Source organism: Bactrocera oleae, chromosome 6 (assembly GCF_042242935.1).
Source record: "Bactrocera oleae isolate idBacOlea1 chromosome 6, idBacOlea1, whole genome shotgun sequence".
NCBI lineage: Eukaryota > Metazoa > Arthropoda > Insecta > Diptera > Tephritidae > Bactrocera > Bactrocera oleae.
The window spans coordinates 7,941,027-7,959,117 of record NC_091540.1 but is presented as its reverse complement, the minus strand read 5'-3'; the positions used below and the strand labels follow the sequence as shown (position 1 = coordinate 7,959,117).

The 18,091-nt window shown below is 32.7% G+C and overlaps 1 protein-coding gene and 1 long non-coding RNA gene across 3 annotated transcripts; one reads left to right on the top strand and one right to left on the bottom strand.

The window, feature by feature from the left end:
• Positions 1-726: 726 nt before the first annotated feature.
• On the bottom strand, positions 727-17,836 carry NaPi-III (Na[+]-dependent inorganic phosphate cotransporter type III). 2 transcript variants are annotated; one of them, XM_036361047.2, is made up of 8 exons: positions 17,649-17,836; positions 7,565-7,617; positions 6,163-7,490; positions 5,459-5,884; positions 5,221-5,391; positions 4,187-5,150; positions 3,926-4,111; positions 727-3,812 (listed from the first exon to the last, which is right to left on the bottom strand). In XM_036361047.2, the coding sequence occupies exons 3-8, from the start codon at positions 6,353-6,355 to the stop codon at positions 3,341-3,343; spliced, it is 2,412 nt and encodes an 803-aa protein (XP_036216940.1). In that variant the 5' UTR covers positions 6,356-7,490; positions 7,565-7,617; positions 17,649-17,836; the 3' UTR covers positions 727-3,340. The 2 variants fall into 2 exon arrangements, with proteins under 2 accessions (XP_036216940.1, XP_014089303.1); XM_014233828.3 differs by lacking the exon at positions 17,649-17,836 and adding an exon at positions 17,513-17,620.
• LOC138857881 (uncharacterized) lies at positions 14,074-14,866 on the top strand. Its single transcript, XR_011397106.1, has 2 exons — positions 14,074-14,348; positions 14,403-14,866. It is a non-coding gene; the product is annotated as an uncharacterized lncRNA (long non-coding RNA).
• Positions 17,837-18,091: the final 255 nt, after the last annotated feature.

The following is an 18,091-nucleotide window of genomic DNA, read 5'->3' as shown; positions in this document are numbered from 1 at the left end:
CGATCAATATCAAGATAAAGATCTTCCTCTACCTTTTTTTGCTTCAGTGCAGCTGAAGTTCAAGTTTTTTCTAGTTTAATATTAATTTTTCTACACCTGATGTTGCAAGAGTATAAAATGTTCGGTTACATCTGAATTTACCATTTCCTTACTTGTTGTATATACTTGTATGTATATAGCGGTCTTTACGATGTGATCTATATATTTTCCCAAATGGAAATTTATGGCGCTGACATATGTATTTGTGAAACAGACCTAAATTCTCAAGCTTTGAAACTTTTCAGTGTACCACCTACTTATAAAAGCAGTAAGTCGGAGTTCCATCGGGGAAAAACATATTCTAAAGGGTTGACTTTCGCGCTTTTGTAAAATTAGTACAACAAATTAAACAAAACTTTGCGAGGAACTTATGACAGTTTATTTATTATAACTCAACTATTATTCTTTAATTATTATTATTATTTTTGTTTAAAAAATTTCGGTAACCTTTCAAAGCTTTTATAAACTTATAATGAAATGAGCTTTTGATTAGAGTTTTATAGGGCTGGCGTATGTTTTGATAAAATATTTCTTGTTAGGCTTAGCCATTTGCTGAACTATTTTATATTTGTTAAGAGAGTTAATGCCATTTAAACCATATTTTTATTTTAAGTTTTAAGCTTTGAAAGTAGACATTCTGGTGATTTCATTCATAATTTGTAGAAAAGTTTTCAAAAACAAAAAGTATTTCGAAAATTTATTAAACGAGAAGTTAGTCTTAGCGTGTTATTAGTAATCTATAAACAATTTTTAGCCTCGCTGTAATAAAAATAAAGATATAGGTGTTTGTTGTTTGTCTTTGTTATATGTATTTTCGAGTTTACTCTACTTTGAATTTACTCTTTGTATCGGAAATATTGTTTTTTTTTACTACTGCCCTTGCGTATATATTAGCTTAACTAACTAGGTTGTTGTTTTGTTGTTTGTTTAAAAGTTTTTTGGTAATTACTTATTACCCTTTAGTCACATACACAACTACAATAAAACTGTTTGTTCTTATACATTTTTTCAGTTATATTTAATTATTTGTTTAGCTACTAATATTGACATTTCATTCTTCCACTTTGGGTCTCGAAATTTTTAAATTTGTAATTTCTTAATGAAAAGTATGCGTCTTCTGATTATTTGAAACTTTAACAGTTGTTTGCTGTTGTTACTGTTTTTAATGCTGTTTTCTGAAATTACTTATGCTGCGATACAACTGCTTATATTTTCTTTAAAAAATAATTTAAAAAATTTTCTATTGATAAACAAAAATTTATATAGTAATTAAAATGTATAAAAATTTAAGAAACAAGGTTTGTACTTACTTAAAAAAAATGTTTTAAATATATTTTTGTTATAAAACTTAATTTAGTATTTAAATTGCTTAGAAAGAATATTTATTACTAAACGACTTGTACTTAAACGGCGTATCACTACTCAATTCGAACATAAAATTTAAGTTGTTCAGAAGAATTTCGACTTCTAGGAAATCTTCAAACATAAAATTTTCTTTGTTCGATTTCTAAAATTTTCGTTAAATATTAATAGCTTCATTTTTTATACTTTAATTATAGTGAAATAAAATTAAAGAGTTTTACAAACACAATTTTTTCTATAAAACAAAATTTTAAAATTTAAGTACCAAATTTTAAGTTTCAAAACTAGTTCACTATACTAAGTTCAAAAAAAAATTATTTTGATATAAAAAAAATAATTTTGTTTTATCACTGAATAATATTTTGAGCAAAAACCAAATAATAAAATATTATCTTTATTCGATTTAATGAACTCTTAAGCCAACTGCATTACATTTTTTTGTTGCCATATATGCATAGCTTTATAAATTATGAATTCCTTCAGCCATTACTTTGCATGCAGCCTTTAATCATATTATTTTAATTGTGTTCTGTTTTATTTATTTGCAATTTTCTATCGCTGCTTTAATATTTTCAACTACAACTACAATTGCATGTACTTGTAGTACTCTAAATACTTGGATACCTAAAATTATTTATTTTTTTGTCAACATATCAAAATTCATTTCCGTCCACAACTAAATTTAACCAAATATGTTTACAGCTATAATATTTATAGCGTAGTTTTGCTACTTTTATTGTTTTAACTAATTTCATTTTTTCAATAGAAAATAATGTTGTTTTTTTTAATAGTGTACTTGTATGAGTTTATTCTACAAAGTGTTTGTTTAAAAATTAAATTATTGTTTCGCTAAGTTTTGTTGTTTTAGAAACAATAAATTCATTTAAGTCGAGGTTGAGACGAGGAAAACAGTTGCTGTTCAAAAAAATAACAATGAGTTTTGAAACAATTAACTGAACAGAGTAGGAAACGGAACATAAATCTGGTTAATGACAGGCATTTTTCGAGCGCTTATCGTTAACTGCTTTTAATTGTTAGACAATATTTTATTTAAAAAAAAAAGTTTAACATACTCCATACACAATTTTTCAAATATTAATTTTCATAATATTTTTACAAGCCTAAAAAATTTCAATATAATTTTGTAATATATGATTATATATATATATATATTTTTTTTTTGTTGCTATTCCATTAACGTGTATTCAATTTACCGTAATAAAAAATAAAAAAGATCGATTGCTTTTAATGGAATATTTTATTATTTTGCCAATATCAACCGGTAGCCACTGAGTTCTTTGAATTAATATAATTTTTTTTTACCTTTTGTTTGTTAATTTTGTTTTTTAAACCACATTTAAAAACACTTTTGTTTCAAATATCATACGGACATGACTAAACGACGATCAAATCAAACAATCAACGCACGAAATACTTAGTTCATGCTTTAATTAATTATATGTACTTAGTTTCTTCCATTGTAAATATTACTTTTTTTTTAATTTTTCGTTTAATATTCAATTAAATTTAATAATAATATTTATTTTTTATTCTGTTTATATGGAGTCCATGCATTGACGCTGACTGGCAGACTAACTGGCACTTACAATTGAACTCAATTCACGAATATTCAAATATTTAAAATGTAACGCTTCCCTTTTTTCCAAACTTGTTTACAATTATTCCATATTCGCTGCCAAATTTTGTTTTAATAATTTTTAATTTAATTGTGTATATCATATTTTCTTTTAATCGCTTTTTTATAATAATAACAATAAATTACATTATCATAATAAGTACAATATCGTTAATGTGTACATATGTAGATACGCTTACGTTAGTAAGTTTGATGAATACTTAATAATTGTAACATGGTACTTTTTTTTTTAATATTTACTTCGTAATCAAACGCCTTGATGCATATGGTTGGACACTTGCCTTAGACCAAAACAATGCTGCACATCAGAAACATTATGCCAGCTGAGAGCAGCGCCGTAACCGGCACGGTCACAATCCAAGCATAGGCAATGTTTCTGAACAAATGCCAATCGACAGCACCGACAGCAACACCCGCAGCAGCAGCAGCACCATCACCAGTAGCAATAGTCTCTACACCACCGGCGCCATTGGCTATAGCATTCGCACTCGTCGATGAGGACACCGTCATTTTAGCGCTTATTTCATTTGCGTTCGCTGTTGTTGTTGGCGTGGTAGCAGTGGACGATGTAATAGCACCGCCTTCCACTGATGCCTCTTTTGAGAATTCCGCTTTCACTGGTTTATGTCCCTTGGCGCTCACATGTCCAACAAAAACCACTGAACCGACTTTGCAATGCGTCGTTGAAATGGGTAAGCCGATTTTGCTCGCCAAAAGCACCGTGATCGCGGCACCGACCTCGATAGTAAAGCCGCTGAAAGTGGAAGCAAGGCAAATTTATCGTTTTATAAACTTCATAGCATCAGTAAAATATAGATATTGTGTAGATTTAAAATTTCGCTATCCTCATAAACATATGGTACTTACGTGGATGATGTGATTTTTGTTAAATCATTGCCGATTGTCTCAATGACCCGTCGTCCCCACAGCCATAGACCCACTGAGATACCAATACCTCCATAGATCAGAATATAAATGGGACTTTCGGCCTTTTGCATCACAGAACCCTCTCTATAAATCATATACAGCGCGATTAGTGGTCCAATGGCATTGCTAAAAAATAGAAGACAAGAAAAAATTATTTTTACTTTGTTTGTGTGTTTTTATAATTTTTTTTTACTCATTTACCTCACATCATTACCGCCATGTGCGAAACTACCAAAAGTTGCAGTTAAAATTTGTAAAAATGAAAATAGCATTGACACCTCCTCCGACTCCTCGTCATTGTGCGCTGGTGCATTGCGCGTCTGCTTAAAATCGTGTATCAATTCTTTGCTTTCAATTAATGGAATTTTGCTGGAATTCGGTGATAAGGTTGATGTTATCATCATTTCCAAACTGCTACCGCTTTCAACCACTTTCAAATCCTTTTTGGCAGTTGTGGATGTTGTAACGGGCTCCAACGTAGTTGTGGTCGCTTTCGTAACTATCACATCCAAAATTTGTGACTTTCCATCACCGGTTAGCGCAATAGCGGGTGCAGAAGTTGTGGTGTGTTCGGTTGTAACAGTGTTGGTGGTATTTGTGTCCATGGCAGTTTGTGTAATTTTATTATTTGCAATACAGCCGGGTGATTGATTGCTTTCGAGCAGCTGTTGCTGATGTGCTGGAAGCTCATTGGAATGTTCAAAGCTGTTTTTATCCAACAAAGGTGATTTTACGCTCGGCTTGAAATATTCCTGCAGCTGACTGGGCTGACCACCACCATTCAATATCATACCGGTAGTATTGTTATTCCTATTGGCATTCTGCAGCAATCCATTGCCATTGCCATTCTGATATTGCTCGTCAATGAAATTCAAACTAGTAATGGTCAAATCCGTATTATCCAAACTGGCTTTGCCCAGCAAATCCTCGGCTTTCTTTATTATTTCCGGATTAATCTTGTAGCCATCTGCAGTATAACCGTTGTTTGGTGTGGTCACATGACCATTTTTATTAACCCCATAAGGTGCTAACTTAAAGGTTTTTGGTGAATTTTCGGTTAATGAGACGAGTTCGGTGATTTCGGCAATTGCTGGCAATTGTTTGCCATCGCTAACGAGTGATAATGGACGACGATTTTTCTTAGGACTACCGGACGGTGAGGATTCTGCAAGGTAAATGTGTGGTTAGCATTTTTTTTTGTATTTTATCAAATTTTTTTTAAAACTTCTACGCACCAACAGAGTCCTCAAAATTGAATTTGACAGGGTTTTGAGCGCGTAATTGTTTAGCGATTTTACGTTTTTGAATTGGTACAACAATTAGTTGGGTAAGTAGTGCTACCAGCAAGCTGAGCCCAATGCTCGCGCCTATAGCAATACCGGTGGGAATGTTATCCATGTAAAGTACTGTTAAAAAAATATAATAAATATATAAATTCTTGTCAAATTAGTTTGCGGTTCTATGAACACTCACACTTCGGTCCATCCAACACCACACTAATGACATTTATGAAAAAAGTGACACCGTAGAAGATCGGCAATGACCGAAATCCCGCCTTTAGTGGATCGCTGGCGCGCAAAATAAATTTACGTATTGCCAAAAAGAGTAAAATACTGACCAAACCACTCATCACCGGCGATATAAACCATGAACCCACAATGGTGGCCAATGTGGACCATTTAAGACCTTGTGTACCGCGTGCCACCAACGAAAAACCAATTGTTGAACCGACAATACTGTGTGTACCGGAAATAGGTAGCTTTAGAAATGTGGCGACCAGCAACCAAATAGCGCTGCTTGCCAGCGCAGCGACACAGCCGAGCATTAATTCCTCTTCGGCGTCTTCGTAAAGACCAACTTCCAAAATACCTTTACGCATAGTGTCCGAAACTTTGTAACCTATAGATGTGAACGAAAAATAGAAGAAGGTGTAAAGCATAATCCATTATAATTTGGACAAAATATACATTCAAGGTTATATAAATTTACAACAAGCTTAAAGTTAGTGAGTATGTTCAAAACATGATTAAAAATTACGCGCTAAAACTCCTTAACGTGCCGGTATGTGTCAAAAAATACTCTAGGTCAAAGGTCAAAAAATTTATAATATTTAGTAAACTTTTTTACTTAAATATTTTAACTCTCAGTTTGCCAATATTAATAATGAGTGCACTCACCAATCAAAACTGCACCGGAAATTTCACATATTGTCGCCAGTACGCAAGCCTGTCTTATAGTTAACACACCCGAACCAACGCTCGTGCCAAAAGAATTTGCCACATCGTTAGCGCCAATACCGAATGCCAACACAAAAGCGATCAGAAAGCCGAGCACGACCATCCATAGCAAATCGGGCGAAAAAGCATCCATGTTGCACGTTGTTATTATTTTTTAAGTACAATTAATTTAACGATTTATGTAATTGTTATTGTTTTATTGGTAATTTGATTATAATATCATTTGATTTAACGGTTTTACATTTATTAATGTGTATATTGAAAAAATTTTGTTACAAAATTTCAAAAAAAAATATTAAGCATACACTTGGTAAGAGGAGCGGTAGGAAATTGTGAAAAAAATCTTGAAATTATTAAGCGTCTGCTTGAATCAAATACTACAAATGCCAGCTGTATAATTACAAAAGTATGCCCTTTAGTGTTTAGCTAAGATAGCTTAAATATTATTAAATTTTATGTGTATGAGTAGCGCTTTATGTATGTATGTGTAAGTGTAAGTGTATGTGTTTAATCTAACCAGTAGGTGGGTAGGGGGTTTACAGAAGACACAAACAGACAGATACAGGATTAGTTAGACAAGGGATTTATTTATAATGTTTGTAAACTTATAAAATACTATGAAATAAACTATTCGAAAAATACACTAATATTATTTTTCAAATATTTAAACAGCCATATTTGCGCTTAAATTTCATGTTGGCAATTTTCATTACGAAAATATGAAATTTTTAGTATAATTCAAAGCGACGCCGTGTAGCGCTTATAGTTAAGCTAAGCTTAAATAGTTTTGTTTTCTAAGGCAGCTAGTTTAGTTGTCACCAAACTAACTGCGCCTAAAAGCAAGCTATGCCAAACTATATTACATGTACCTAAAACGGAAATAAAATGTAATTTCCCCTCTTTAACGAATTTGGTTGGTTAAATTGTGTACTCGAAAAATATTTTAAAATTTAAATTCTTTGTAGTTTATCGTTTCGTTTTCCTTTTTTAAAAAGAGTTTTAATTTTTTTATCGCTTTAAGCGTAATTTGTTTGCAATTTAATTTCTATTTTGCTGTGTAGCCGACACGCCTTTTTCCGTTTCGTTTATTTTTCGGTGATTTTAAGAAATGTTTGCGTCAACTTGTCTGTGTTGTCGCTTGGCTGCTGTTGTTGCTTTTCTTAAAATTGCACGAAAACGAAAATCTCTTGTTATAAAGTTATAGAGAGTTTAGTAGTTGCTGTTTTTGTTGTTGCTGCTGCTGTTTTTGCAATGCTTGTCTTTGTTTTCTGCAAGCAGGAAAAGAAAAATAAAAAAAATTGTATTTAACATTTTTTTTAAATCTATAATTTTTTTTATATACCTGGTGTTTAGGACAGCATAATAGTTGATCCGTCAGAGAGAACAGTAACATGTCTGGAAAAAAATTATGATCGAGTTATATATATATTATTACTTGTACAAATAAATATTTGCATATTGTTCACTACTATAATCAACATCTTATAATATTTCCACGCTAGGCACGCCTATAAGATAGGTTAATGGTTGATTAGTTGCATTCGTGTGGCTAAGATGCGATTCGTGACACTAACCCAACTCCGAAATAGTTGTCAGCACAGCTTATTTTCTCTCACTAAAATAAAATTCACCCTACGAATTTTTCAGCTGCATTCTCGCAACAATTTAGACTACAATCAGTGAGGTAGCTCTCACTGACCATCAGTATCTGATCAAATTTGACGCGAACTGCATAGCTTTCTTTATAAAATTTTGTTTTATTATTTATGACTTTCGCTTGTAGCCAACCAAATCATTGAGAAGACTCGCATTGACATCATTACCAACACCAACACCAACACCAACAATTTATTATGCTTGCAAAGGTTTCGCAACTATTTATAAATGTCACTGCGTACAAGCAAGGATCAAGGCTTAAGTTGTGTTAAATGTGGACGAAAAGTGAAATTTTACACGACTACACGCTTTGCGAACTAGCACACAATTAAATTATCAACTTGACTGCAATTGGAGGAGTACAAATTGACAACAATTAAGATATCAACATACAACAAAACCGTTTGTGGGTGATGATGATGAAGCATAGGTGGCGGGACAGATATATTTCTATTTGAAAAGTACAACATTAGACATTTTGAAAGCATAGCAAAGAAAAATTAGTGTGAATGTAAAAAAAAATTGTTAAAAATTCGGACTGAAAATAAATACCATCAAAAAAAACTAAATAATTTACAATAGCATTTTTATTGTACAACAATATAGGAAATGCTAAACAAAAGTACTTTATTGTAGTATTAGAACAAATAAAATTCAGTTGGTTCTTAATTGCCACCAATTAGCAATAATAACAATAAAAATTGAAAACATTTACAATAAGCTCGTGCCACCTGTATTACAATGGCAACGCCGGATATTGAACAATTTGACGTTTTTGTTAACTGTCAGATATGTAGACATTAACTGAATTTGCATGCGAAAATCGCAACAAAAATGCTTTTCCCAAAACTATCGAGCTGGGTACAAGTGAAAACACGCAGCTTTTCAAGTAGCCAGCAGTTACTTCCAGTTTGTCGAGCTTTGAACCGGTTCCAACTAAATATTTCAAATGTTTCCAATGTCATTGTCTTCCAAACGCGCAACATTTTGTTAGGCGCGCAATTTTCCAACTTTTCATTTTACTTTACATTAAATTTAAATGTCATTACGGTAATCAGCAATCTCTTATTAGCGGAAAATTTATGTCACATAAAACAATACCCAGTAGGAAAATTGTAAGGGTAAATTGAGATTAAATTTCCAGACCAAAAATATGTATGTACATATGTATATACGTTCGATTCATATGAAAAGTTTAAATATTTCGAACAAAAAAATAAAAGATTTTAACGTTTTATTAAATGTAAAATCGTGAAATATTCATACTTACGGTAAGCCAAAAGAGTGATAGAACACTACGTCGAACTATATGGGTCTTTATGAATATTATATGGAGGTCTTGGGTAGCCCAACGGACCCGCGTTCTAAGCTGTCCAAGTAAAATCCATTATGACGATTGCAATAGGATCGACCTTTTAAGCTAAACTAACCAGACAGCAGACGGTTAAAGAATTTTTTTTGCTGAAACTGTATAGTGTCATTCGCAGTGTAACTCGAATAGGTGTTCTGTTCCCTGTATAACAATTCAATCGGTAACTAGATGCTACATGGCGTTAAAGTTAAATAATATATGGCGATTTGCAAAAAATGTTCCTATAGGGGTTCTTGATTTGAGCGATTAAATAAACTCATTTCCATGATATATTACATTCATTTCTATGTGAAGTAAATATAAAGGTGAAAAAATCTTTCCGATAGCCTTTCCTGCAACAATAAATTTAATCAGAAACGATGTTTATGCATTTTTAGTCGGCACAATACGTCATATGTTCAATTTATACCATATACCAAGTCATAAATATGCATACAAGGAAACATATCTACACGCACAACTGGTTTGAAGGAATTATGACTCACAAATAACTGCTTTAGACATACTTTCAACACTGAGACTTTAATTTTACTACTGAGTAAATCTACACAACTACTCGGACTAGGCTACGATGCCAACAATGACGTGCTTATGTGCATATAGTGTTAAGGAAAGGATAGTTGAAGAGAAGAGAGAAGCGAAGTTAATATTTGAAGTCTTAAGGTATAAAAATATTTTTGAAATACCAGCGTTATTGACAACGGACGAGTAATACTCAATATACGTGACTTGGGCATTGAAATTAAAAAAAAAATGCCATATAATTTCCAGTAGCCACTCTTTTCATAAAACAACTGATCTATTGTTTTAAACCCCTTAAAAAAAGATAAACTGGAACGATAGAGCTGTTTGTCTATTAGTCATAGAGCAATAAAAAGTTTATGACTCATCAGTAGTTTAGAACCACTGAAATGAAAGAGGTTATAGTAAAGGTATATCACATACCAACAAAGATACAACTTGTATTTGTGAGGATATATTTTGATTGCTAACAAAAACGTTGGCAAAATAAATAATGCCAACCCTTTGTGAGCAATTACTTGGCACTCAGTAGAAATATAGACTTCATAAGCCATTGCCATATTAAACGCCTAAATGTATGCTATATATAAAAAAAATATTATTATTTAAGCGCACGCAATCATCACCGGCGATGTGCCTCAGCTTTCTTTCCGAGTCAAAAATTAATAATTTCATGGAAACGAAAAGTGGATGTGGTGGTCCGCTACAACCGAATATAGTTGAACAGACAACAAACGATTGCGAAACTCCTTCCAACACCTTCTTGTACCAAGCGCTAACTTAACCGTCGCAATTCGGCTAAAGGTCAGATAAAAAACGAAATACAAACGATTCAAAATTGCCGAAAAAAATGGATAGAAAACAAAAAAATTTAAAGCACGAAATAGTGGAACCCGGTAGACCCAGACCCACACCTTAGCCTACTGAAAGTGAAAAAGAAAGTGGTAAATACTCGTTAAAAGTGAAACGAAGCAAATGGCAGCACAAACACACACATTTATTCAAGGTATATGGAATAGTAGCCAACGACGCGGAGAGGTGTACAAAGACTATGACGACAATGGGATAAAAAATAAGCACCTGACTATAAACAAGTAACTTTATGAGTTCGAATGTGATATAAACTAGTTGAAGTGACGCCTGATGGCTTGCCATTTGGAGCAAATGCAAATGAGGTTGCCTACCGCGCAGGAGTCTAGAAGAAAAGTCTAACGTGATATAAATAGCATAACGGCAATGGAAATTTCACCTAGATGTACTTGTATGTGTGTTTAAGCAATACATGACTGCTCACTGAGCTTGTGTAACATAATAGACTTATATATGTATATAGGTAAATATGGCATATAATAATAAAAATCGGTAGCAATTTTTTGCTTCTAGTCAAGCATCGTTTAGTATTATTTATAGTATAAGTGAAAATCACAAATAATCTAAACAATTTGAACTCAATTTGGTAATGAAGATAAACCGTTCTCTTCATATAGTTTGAAAATTTTTAAAATATTGCCCACCTGCAATAGAACTATATTTACTTTAAATAAAGATATCGTAATAAGTACTACTAAAAATAGTAAAAAACAGTCCGAGATTTCCACCACCCCCGTATAGCGAGTATACGGTTCCACATTCTGCCGGTCGCACATTTACGGATATAACGATATAAATGCTCGATAATATTTTGGCAGTATATTTCGCTTAGACTAATGCGATTTATGATCATATTTGAGTTATATATGTTGATATTTTTACCTAGATTCAAATAACACAATATAATTTGACACCCAAAATACTTGAAATCGGCTCTCTCTTTGCCTTGGCGCTCTTTTGCGAATATTTTGATATATATCGAATTATCTAATTAAAAAATATATTTTCGATAGGTTATAACTTTAAATAATAAACTAAAATTTTAAATCGATATCTCTATAATTTTTGAGTTATAGCCTTCCACCAGTTTTATTTTCAACGCTTTTTTCTCAAAACTACATTTTTCAAATTTGCTTAAGTGATTAATCGGAAACAAATGATCCGAGACAGTGATCAAGTAAAAAAACGAGTTTTGGCAGGTCAAAAATCACTAATTTTTTTATGTAAATTTCAACTTTTTTTTTGGCCATTTTGCCAGTTTTTAATTTTTTTCGACCCTAGTTCATTGTACGGAGAGTAGAGAATTTTTTCATAACGAGAACGAGTAAGCTGTAATTACTGCAGCAGTGGATGATCTTTTTTAGTCGCCGTCGAATATCACATTTGACGGGAAAAATAATAAAATATTTAATTTTTTTCTTTAAAAGTTTCACTGTGTATTTTGAAAGTAGTATGTATAAAACTACCCTTCAAATGTTTAAATAATAGATACAGTAAGTAGTTTCATATACGTTGAACAGGGTATATTCAATTTGTGACGATGTTCGTAAGACCCAAAGGATATTTGTATATAAAGTTAATTTATAAATGAGCAGCGTGACGAGTTGAGTCTATTTAACCATGCCCGTCTGTTTGTCCGTCCGTTCGTCCGTCCGTCTGTATATACGCGAACTAATCTCTCAGTTTTTTCGATATCGATCTGATTTTTCATACACGTTTTCTTTCTCATCAAGAAGCTGCTCATTTGTCGGAACCACCGATATCGGACCACTATAGCTTATAGCTGCCATACAAACTGAACGATCGGAATCAAGTGATTGTATGGAAAACTCTTTTATTTGCCAAGGTGTCTTCATAAAATTTGAAAAAACGATCAAAATCAGAATAAAGATTTTTTTATACCTTTTTATACTCTAAAACTACATGTTGAATGGTATTATAGCTTCGGTTGAAACCAAGTTATCGTATCTTTATGTTTCTTTATTTTTAATATCCAAAAATCGAATATTTTAAGCTGTCACACTAGGTGTGCCCCTTAAACTTTTACAATTCTTCATACTACTTAATTTGCGGCTGTGCCCGTAGTTAGTTTTCCTTATTTGTTTTCAAATATTACTTTTCTGAATACACAACGTGCGTTCCATACCAAATTGCCACCTCTTGTGCGGTGGAGTGTGAAAATGCAACGACAGTCGGCAGGTGGAAGGTAGACAAAACGTGTAAACAAAATTTTAGCGCGTGTCAGAAAGCTGTTGTTGCTATTGCAATTGTAGAATTTCATTATGCTTTGCTGTGCTGTTATTCGAATTTTGTTGCCAAATGTTGTTGCAATGCAAATCAGCAGAAAATGACGGCAAATCTTAATTGTAATAAATAAATAATAACCAGTGAGTATAAAAATGTATTTCCAAGAGCAATTCTTCAATAACAACGTCACACATGTATATACATATGTGCAGACATACACAAAAGCGCAAGCAAGCAAAAACAATGCAACACACAAACAAATGTTTAATATGCAAATTATGAAAAGAAAATGGAAAACGAAAACGAAATTGAAATTGGATTTCGCAATACTTTGGAGAATGTTATGAAATACGATTTGAAAACGACTTCGCAAAATGCGAGGTGTGTGGATGAGGGGTGGTTTTGGAGCAGACACTTGTGGGGATACATTTTTTGATTATACATGCTTCTCGGTATATTTGTAGTTATGCACATGTTAGTGTCGCAATGCAAACATACGTGAATATTTATATTAGTAACTATTTGCATACAGTTTTCAAATATAAATTTATTTATCTACAAGTTACGCTGTAAGTTTATTCAATAAAGTGAGTGTTATTTTATTGCTGCCACCCGCTTAAGGAAATGCGCAAATTTTGCTTGACAGCTGCCCCGGCGCATGCTGCCGCAGGCATGCAAGTAAAATGAAATGTCAGCCAACAATTCGTATTTATATACAATTATTTATTGGAATGCTATATAAAGAAATATATAAAAATTAAGTGACTTCATAACTTTTAAGGGCGCAACATCGCCACTGAATACTGAGTTAATGAAGATTGGCGCCTATTTCGAAGCATAGCCGGCTTGAGGCAAAGCAAAAAATAGATTTTTTCATTTAGATATTTTTAGAAGAATTTTTCTCATAACAGCGTTTAATCAACACGTTGATCGGTTTTTTATGCCACTTATTAATAGGTTGCATGTTTAACCGAATGTGATCGTTACCTTTACCCGCTTTTATGCATGTACATATGCATGTCCATATATATTTACGTGTGCTTTGACTCGTATGTTATTTCGCAAGTGCCGCTAACAATGCACAAGCCTTATATGAATGCCTTGCGCTATTGACACATTAGCAGTGAATTTGCTGATGCGCTGAAATTTATTTATTTTTCTTTTCTACGCCCATTTACCTTGACTTTGCAATGCACAGTTATTCATATTGATTTATTACATTGAACTTTCGTGCCATCGTTTAATTGTTGAGGCACTAAATGAGAGGAAATTTCTCGGAATGGGTTTATTTCGTCAAAAACAACGCGCAAGTAAGGGCTAAGTTCTTTAGAGTAGGAGGAGTTCCATTTGTAAATTTCAAAATATCGATTTTTTGTTTCACATATATATCAAATCAACATACAAGTATATGTGAAAATATTTTTGGAACAATTGAAGTTAAACCGGCAAATAGTTATATGTAATAAAATATTTTCGCAGTTATAAGCGTATTTATAAGAATTTTTTTTTTCAGAGTCCGTGAGGAAATTTTCTACGAAACGGTTGAACCGATGGACTTGAAATTTTCACACGACCTTCCTAAATATATTTTCCAGCTAATTATCGCAGAAATAAGTTTTTTGATAATAGTAATTTTTTAAGCCACATTAAAGTGGAAATTTTTTACAAAAATCGAGTTTATTTGCGAAGGCGCCATTTTGTTATAAAACAAAATTTTGACTAGTCTTCGACTATTGCCTGTATTCATCTATAATTATAATAATAGTTTTTCATTTTTGGATTTGAGATAATTTTAAGCAGAAAAAACTTCCAAACAGCCAGACATTTCTTTTTCGGAGGTCGTCCTGGAAATCGACTCTGGTATCAAGGAGACCAAAGTTTTTCAAAATTAATTTTTAAAATACATTAAGTGTTGTAAATGTATATTAGTTTTTTTTTTATTATTTATTAAATAAAATAGCTCTTGGAACATGCAAATCTCTACTGCTTTAATTTGCTCACTTTCTTGCACATATGAATGTATGATGAAAGCAACAACAAAAAAAGCGCATGCGAATATTGACACATTAAATATAAGCACAGCATCACCGTCAATAATTTCAGGGAAAAGGACAATAAACTTACTATTAGTAAATGAAGACAAGCTAACACAGCGCACGTGTGCGCACACAAGCCAAAGTAAGTACAATAGGTAAAAGAAAAAAACTATTGTTATAACACGAATTTATTGGCATGTGTGTAATTAAGCAGTTTAGAAATCAGAGAGCAATAAAAACAAAAAACGACTCGCAAATACCTTGATAAGTCCTAGAAATGATACTCATGGTGATGTTTTTTAATTTTCTTTAAAATTTTTTCTTATATATCATACCTCTCAGTATAACATAAATGCCGAAGCTTTTTTATGAAATAACTACAATTGGTCAGTGGCGGTAGAAAGTTTGCCGTTGAGTATAATTTCTTGTTCGTTCATAAATTTCATTAATTATTTTATACACTATTTAGCAAACATAATGCCAGCTTCTGTCTGAAATCATAAAAATGTCAAGTCGAAATAAGTTTTTGTCAAACTTCCATAGAATTGCTTCATCATGACTTCAACAATGCGGACAGCTGCCGAAAACAACAAAACGATATGTCTTTTGACATAAGATTTGGTACACAACAGCTGTTGGCTAAAATTATGCGTATTAACAAAATTCTATGTACATACATAGCTGTACATATGTATGTATGAAGAAGGGTGCATCTTAAGGTGTTTCAAGAACTATTCAAGTGTGACAAAAACGTGACGAAGGAATGTCTAAAAATGCACCAATAGAACATGCCGAGGATAACCTAACGGTAAGCATTGGAAAATTAGATGAGATTCCTAGATATTTATTTTTAATTGGAAAAGGAAAATGTACCTCAGCTATATTTTGATAAAGAAATAATTTATACCAATACCAAAGGAGTTCATCTGCTATTTGACGATTTACAAGTAATAAAACTTTAATACTACAAAATGCCAAAACATTACAAGTCGAAATTGTTTTATTCTGCATACGGTATATTAAATTTCATAGAATGGTTTTAACACCTAGAGGAAAACGTCGGAGGCCCTATAAAATATAGGTTAGGCGAGGTTCTCCAGATTAAGAAAATGTTTGCATGCAACCATGGAACACTTGTTAAAAGGTGTACTTAATTATATATTTAACAACAACAAACGAAATAATTTTTGTGTTGTGAATATGTATGAACATATGTATATACATATAAACATACATTTAAGGTTCAAAAGGAAAGAAAAGGAGACTGATGGTCGGTTAGCGCGCTTTGAATGACTGAAGAGTACTGTACAACAAAGGTTATGAATATTGAAAATTCAATTCGCAAAAACATAAAAAGCGAGTTAGGGACGTTGAAACATACATATGTACATACATACGAGTATGTATTAATAAGAGGTATACATTTAAGTAAGTGCATGTACTTAAGTAATTTGGACTGCTGAGCGAAAAACGAAAATGTATTTGGTTTGCCCACACAAATTTATAAGTAAAGGAGATATATTTATATGTGCAAGAACAAAAACCACAACAAAAAAGTGGCAATACAATTGCAATTGGTCGTGGATGCTCCACAGGCTAGTGTTTACGCATAGCAGGGATAGCACACGCTATTCAAGGACACGTGAATTGTGTACGTACACAACAGGAATAAAAGCAGTAGGGCTAAATAATTACAAAACCAACAACAAAAGCAGAACGACTACATCGACTACAAAGCATGTCACAAAGACAAAGTATATATGTAAACACATACATATCTACAAGCAGCTGCTGAGCTGCTGTTTTGCAGCCACATGTCGCGCCACACACTTTTGAGATTATGATGAGTTCTACAATATACATACATAAAGATATATTGTTCGCCAAGCTATATGGTGGTGCCTGTGGGTATGTTAAATGCTTATAACCTTCAACAATTGCCGGCTAAAATCGGTTAAAATTGGAAAGGCACAATTAAATATACTTAGGCATTTGCAAAATTATTTTGAATCAAACAGTACAGTCACTGATCACTTATGTATCCCTCAGACACGCAAGCACCCACTCACCCACCCAATCAGTGCTAAGCCAATGTATATTATTCATATATTGATTTTTAACCCAGGTGCTGATTGCATCAGCGTGATAGTAGTTGCATGAGTGTAATAGATTTCAGTTGTTCACCCGCAGTGCAATTTTGAATTGAAAACTTAGCATGTAACGCCAAATTGCCCAAATATTTCAAAGAAGTTAGATGATTGCTGGATTCTGCGTGCTACCAATAACTGTTAGCTTGTTACGGGTGGCGCCAATTGCGGCTTTTCTCAACACCCGCATAGTTGCACGTGTGTGTCATCAAGTGTTTGTACATTGTGCCGCATAGGAACAATTTTCGCCTACTCATATATCTTGCTACCTGAAAATTTTTGGTCACTCATTATCATTGCTTGCTTTTATCATCTTGACATTCACATGTCTTTCTCGATAACCTTTACAATCTCCCACCGCACTTTTTAATACCACTCCTCCATACTTCACACGCTTCATCAACCTACATTTTTCCAGACACATTTTACTCACTGCGTACCGTTAACACTTTTTTCTGGTTTTTTATCACTTATAATATGCATTACATTTTGATTAATTTAGCACTTCCATTTCACATTAGATAATCTTTGCAATGACTTAATCATTTTACAATTATTTTTCTTTGTAGTACTCACTTGTATGGCAAATATTTTGAAATCAATTTTTCCGACAACTGCAGCAATAAATGGAAAATTCTGCCAGTGAGAGCGAAGCTGGACTGACTGGACTGACTGCGCGAATATCGAGCAAGCGCATGTGTTTTGTCTGTTCTGTACTGCAGCAGAGAACGTAAGATAATTTTTTTTTTCTCTGTAGAAGCTCAGTCGCATTTTCAAGTTGTGCGCGTGTGTGTGTGTGTGTGAATATACATGCATTTGACATTTGGCGCTTCCGTTTTAGGTTCTTCCGCTAATAATTTTTATTTTCCAAAAAAGGGTTTTTTTGTCATAATAAAAAAACCTAGCTAATAGTTAACATAATTATATTTACACCATTACATCAAAAATATTGCTTATGTCTTAATGTTATTGAATTGGATTATCAAAATATTAAATGCTGTAACAAATTAACTGTTATA